At 43.0% G+C, this 5,773-nt stretch overlaps 1 protein-coding gene across 3 annotated transcripts in view; it reads left to right on the forward strand.

The window, feature by feature from the left end:
- The first annotated feature begins 2,831 nt into the window (after positions 1 to 2,831).
- onecut1 (one cut homeobox 1) overlaps positions 2,832 to 5,773 on the forward strand; it is a 12,376-nt gene continuing 9,434 nt past the window's right edge. For 2 of the 3 annotated variants that reach the window (XM_015375399.1, XM_015375398.1), the window contains exon 1: positions 2,834 to 4,795. In XM_015375399.1, the coding sequence (XP_015230885.1) occupies positions 3,712 to 4,795 (1,084 nt within the window). In that variant the 5' untranslated portion in view covers positions 2,834 to 3,711. Of the gene's footprint in view, positions 4,796 to 5,773 lie in introns of all 3 variants that reach the window. The other variant, XM_015375400.1, reaches the window with a different exon arrangement.

Genomic DNA, 5,773 nt, shown 5'->3' on the forward strand with positions numbered 1-5,773 from the left:
GCGCCAGCCAAAAGAGATAATCAGCACCCCTTTTTAAACTTTCCAAAAGCTCCCCTGCTCTAAAAGTTTGATGAAAACACAAAGCAAATGTTTTTCAATTAGCGCGTTGTTAGAAATAGAAATTGTTGTTGCTTTGATTGGGAAGAAGGGAGGTGTGTTAAGATAATTACACCCGCTGTGTTTTTGTTGTCCTGTTGAGACCTGCCTCTAAACTCCATTATGTCCCCTTGTTCTGCACGCTTGGGTGGTCACACTTGGACGCATTAGTGTCCCTTTGTCTCGACACACGTCACACACACGCCGTTGACATTGACTTTACATCAGAGACAGTTTAACTTCTCTCTCTCTCTCCCTGTTTCTCTTTTCTTTCTTTCTTTGTATTTTCTTTTATTTAAGTCGTTCAACCGAGTGTCTATTTTGCGGGGGTGGGGCCGACAGATGTGGGGCCCCTAGCAGGTCCTAAAACAGGGAAAAGTCTGAAAGGTTAATCTGTCCCCCCGCAGATGTTGGCTTTGGGAGTCTTGAAGCGTCACCTTTGACATGTCCCTCATTCAGCAGGGGGTCCAGAAGGACACTGACCCGCTGCAAGCTGTCACCTCGGCTGAGGACGCCCTGCGCTCTACCGCTCTATCAGGCTAAACGAGGCCCCTGACATGCAGCTATAGGCAGGGGCCGGGCTCTTATCATGACTGGAAAACTTTGACATGCGTGTATCAGTAAGCATGTCATTTCCGTCCTTTAAAAAAAAAACAACAAATAGGCGGGAATGTCTTTATGAGCGTGGATTTGAATCCTGCAGGATTAATTGTTATTAAAAATGTATTAATTAAATAAATTTGATTTGAATGTCTATAAGAACTGGATGCTTATAGAGAGCAAATGATTCCCTCAAACACAGCGGATTAAATGCACTGGGCTTCCAAATTGGACACACACTCATGCGCACCCATCATGCTGAGCTTGGTTCGTTAAGCCTAATGGTTGAACAATAGACACATCTGCTCATCTTTTTGTATCAAAAGAGAAGGTACCACGGTCTTCTCTGTTTGGTTAAACCGCCACATATATTTGGCATTGGTGCGTGGGTGTGGGTGTGGGTGGGTAGGTGGGGGTGTTCCAGCTGAACTTCGCCTCTGATGAAAGAATGGACGCACATGTATTCACACATAAAAGTTGGCTGCATGGCCGCGCCTCCTCCTGCTTATCAACCTTTTGATATGAAGCCTCTGGAAGGGAAATTTTAAGCATAGCTCATTCGATTGTAATTCTTTATTATTTAGGGCTGAACTAGTTAACAATCAACTCCAAATGACCCCGGAAGTTTGCTCTATGCGCGGTTAATGATTTAAGGAGGACTGACGTTTTATGCACTCTTATGGACATAATGCTTGGCTTTTTGGAATAACACCTGAAAATTAAAAAGTAGACACCTCCACTCAATTAGCACAGTTTATGTTTACATAACAGAGCCCTGCAGTAAAAAGAAAAAAGAAGAATGGCCTCCTAATTTTAAGATATAATCAAAAATCTTGCCCATATTTGATTACTGGGAGAGTGTACTGAATTCAGCTCAGGAGACAACATGATGGAGGATTTATTTTTATGTAAAAGTTTACTTAAAGTTAAGAAGAAAAAAAAAGAAACGAAAAGAGTTTCCCTCTCTTGTTTTTTTTATTGATTTTTTCTTTCACAAATACGCAAAACGAGTCAAAAAGTCCAAATTTCATTTAAAAGGACATCTATTTATGTATCCAGTCATGAGTTAAAAGTGTAAAGATTTTATATTTTGAACCATAAATGAGGTAATACAGTTTAGGCTAATCAAAAGGTTGAAATATTCCATTTTAGCACTTACACCTCAGGTTTAAACCATGACGGATACCCATTAAGGTTTTAAAACTGAACATTTTTATCTGCAGTCAACAATAAAGATGAATTTATCATTGCTCTCAAACAAAGCAAGGCACATTTTGTATTAATTGTGCATATTTTGTTCGTAGCTGTATCCATGCAGTCACTGTCTGTATCTTGGCAGGGTGTCATTGGCAGAGAGGTGGAGTACACCCTGCACAGAATGCCAGGCTGTCACAGGGTTTTTGCCACTGCAGGCTTCAACAGATACAGTGTTTTATGCAGAATGGATATTGACAACAAATAAAAAAGAATTCAGATCAACTCTTATTTCAGATACTGTTTAAGTGTCCCCATTATTACCAGTAGATATCCAGATCAATAAAAAGTGTCCCATTTTAGCAGTTTTGAGCGCTGAGGCCTGAGTTTATGCCCCTGCAAGTTCTTTCTGTCTGGAGTTTGCAGGTTCTCTCTGTGTTTGTGTGCATTCTCTGGGTACCCTTACTTCCTACTACAGTCCCCCCAAAAAATCATTTTGAGTTGACTGTTCTTTGTGAGTTTGGTGTGTGTGAGATTTTTGGCATGTATGTCTCTGTTTTGTCCTGTGGTGGACTGAAGAGCTGTCCACTGTCCACCAAGAGTAATGTCTCAGATTGCTGAAATGGGGTTTGAGAATAAGATATATATTTTTTTTTGTAGATCTGACATAGAATCAATACAATCATTATTTCTAATGTTGGATAAATTATTACTTCACTGCAAAAAATAAAATCTAAATGAATCATTTTTACTTAAAATAAGTGCATTTGTTCTTGAATTGAGGAGGAAAGTGAGACACTTTGCTGTTAGAATAAGACAATTTACATTTAAAATAAGAAAAAACAACTGCCTTGTCTTATTTCAAATGCATATTATCTAACTATATGATTTTATAAGTAAAAATGCTCATCCCATTGGCAAATTATCTTATTTACCTGCTGAAATTAAGGGTAAATACCCTTAATTTAAGATTTTTGTTCTACTTTCAAGATTTTTGCAGTGTAGGAATAAATCTCATTGTAATATTATAGAACTTTGAATAATCATATGTTAACCTGCAAGAGGTATGTCCATCATTCATATTTTGATCAGTCCAACAGATACAGTATCCTTTTAATGAGCTGCAGAACTAAGGTGGATTCTTTAGTGCGTCGTCCCAGGAATATCTGAATGTCATTCTTATGGCTAGGAACATTTTATTAAAGGAGATCTTCCAAAAATCCTTCCCATGAGTCTATTAAATGTTAAAAGGATTTGCCATTCATGCACAATATTTGATTCTTCCCTTCCTTAATAAGGAAAGCAACGTCAAAGCAATGAGGAAGTGTGTGTGTTTTTGTGCGAGAGAGATAGAGGGGGTAGAGAGAGAAAGAGCATGGGAGGAGACCAATGCGCACATTGCGCATGTGCAGACGGTGAGATCTGTGCTGCGGTGGAGCAGAGACTGGACACACACCGCTAAAGAGATGGCGCGGCACCCGACCGGAGCGCAGGGACAGCTGGTTGGCGACGGGGGGGCTTGAAATACAAAGAGAAGCAAATCTATGGTTTTTAAAAGAAAAAAAAAACAGATAAGAAGAAAAAGAACGGATTTTAAAGAGAAGTTTCATTCCTAGGTGGAAAAAAAAGCGTCTCCAAAAAAAAAGGTAGGAGATTAATCCAATATTGTTACACAGAAGAGGTGATAGCAGACGAGGCTGATGCGAGGAGGACACAAACAGCAACAAAAGAAAATTGAACTTTATTGGACGTGTGGATTTCTGGACATCAGCTAAGAGCAGTAGGTCAGATAGATGGTTTGTCCACAGCGCTGCCCGGATCATGAACGCGCAGCTGTCGATGGAAAATATAGGCGACCTGCATGGAGTGAGCCATGAGTCTGTCGCCGGGCATGGAGAGCTGCTGAGCGGCCACAGTCCGCACTCCCGTCCGAGCCCGCGGGGCTTGAGCCACCGCGCCATGGGCATGGCGACCCTCCTGGACAGCGGAGACTATCACCCAGGCCACCCGGGACACCTGCATCCAGCCATCAGCATGTGCGAAGCCCCCCACGGCATGAGCGCGAGCACCACCTACACCACCCTGACCCCTCTACAACCGTTACCCCCCATCTCCACCGTGTCTGACAAATTTCCTCCCCATCACCACCACCACCATCCCCACCATCCGCATACACATCCCCACCAGAGGATCCCCGGGAATGTCAGCGGCAGCTTCACGTTGATGCGAGAGGACCGGAGTTTGGCGCCTATGAACAGTCTGTATCCTGCGTATCATCACAAAGATCCCTGCATGGGCCAGAGCCTCTCCCCGCTCTCTGGCTCCGGGCTGGCCAGCATACACACGTCCCAAGCCGGCATCCCTCCCTACGCACATCCAGGCGCTGCCATGCCCGGGGAGAAGATGCTCACACCTAATGGGTTCGAGGCTCACCATCCGGCCATGCTCAGCAGACACGCCGAGCAGCACATGAGCTCCTCCGCAGGCATGGTGCAAATCAACGGCCTGCATCACCACCCGCACGCCCACCTTAGCGCGCAGGGCCACGGCCAGGGGCTGGGTAACAGCCGGGAGCAGGCCTCCGGGCCTGGGCACCAAGGGGGCGGCGCTGGGGGTGGAGGAGGTGGTGGTGGTGTTTCTGGCGGCCAGATGGAGGAGGTGAATACCAAAGAAGTAGCGCAGAGGATCACCACGGAGCTGAAGCGTTACAGCATCCCTCAAGCCATCTTTGCTCAGCGGGTCCTGTGCAGGTCTCAGGGGACCCTGTCCGACTTGCTGAGGAACCCCAAACCCTGGTCAAAGCTCAAGTCCGGCAGAGAGACCTTCCGTCGCATGTGGAAGTGGCTGCAGGAGCCTGAGTTCCAGCGCATGAGTGCACTCAGGCTCGCAGGTGAGCGAAGCCTCGGTAAAGCTCCTCTTTTTATTTTTAGTTTTTATTCTGTTCTTATTTTCTTTCATTATTGCATCCTCAAAATGAGAAAACTAAGATGTTACAGAGGGTTGTTTCATTTGCAAAGATCTTGGTGAGGTAACATTCAGCTTGTTTCCATGTAAAACTCTTCATATTAATCCACACATGGGGTCATCATTCAAACAAACATCCCATCCAAGCTGACTGTTCCTCATTTAATGATCAAACCACCAACATCACCTGGAGAAAATGCAGGTTATGAGTGTAAAGCTAACACATTTCAAGATTATTTTAAATATTATTATTCATGCTGACAAAACGAAATGTTATATAATTAGACTATAGAAGAGCATTGCCTCGTCATCTTTTTAAGGACTAATTCTAGGCTAGTGTGAAACATGTGCTCTTGTTATTTTACCTCCAAAATATCGACCACAGCACAGAGTTGATAAACTGATCCTATTTCCAGAAATCGTTATAAGGACGTGTTTATTTTGGTGTTGAGTCTGCTGATCAGGTTTTTTAAGTTATAAATAATTTGCTTTTTTTTATTAACTTATTTGTTATTTGGGTTTTTTTGTTTGTTTATATTATTTTTCGTTGCTGGCCTACTGCTTGCAAACCAACACAGATGGAATGTGTTTGCTTGTTTATTTACTAATGGGTGATATGTTAGATTTACATGTCAACTAGAGTTGCTTTCATGCATAATTTAACAGGTGAAGATTGCTTTGGCCCTGATTTCAAGAAATAGACTAAAGCCTTTTAAGGCACGGGGGGAAAAAAAGAGTATTGGCATACAATCCTAGTCGGGTTCAAACAGCACAGCGGTGTGAAAAAAATAATAATTCAAGTTAGTGTGATTAACTAGAGGAGCTGTGCATTCAATGTATCCTCGGGTACAGGTACTTAGAGTCAATTACATGATCTGAGAGTCAGACCAAAAAAGTATACATCAGATCACAGACTATT

This window comes from Cyprinodon variegatus, unplaced genomic scaffold (assembly GCF_000732505.1).
Source record: "Cyprinodon variegatus isolate N-32 unplaced genomic scaffold, C_variegatus-1.0 Scaffold118, whole genome shotgun sequence".
NCBI classification, from domain to species: domain Eukaryota; kingdom Metazoa; phylum Chordata; class Actinopteri; order Cyprinodontiformes; family Cyprinodontidae; genus Cyprinodon; species Cyprinodon variegatus.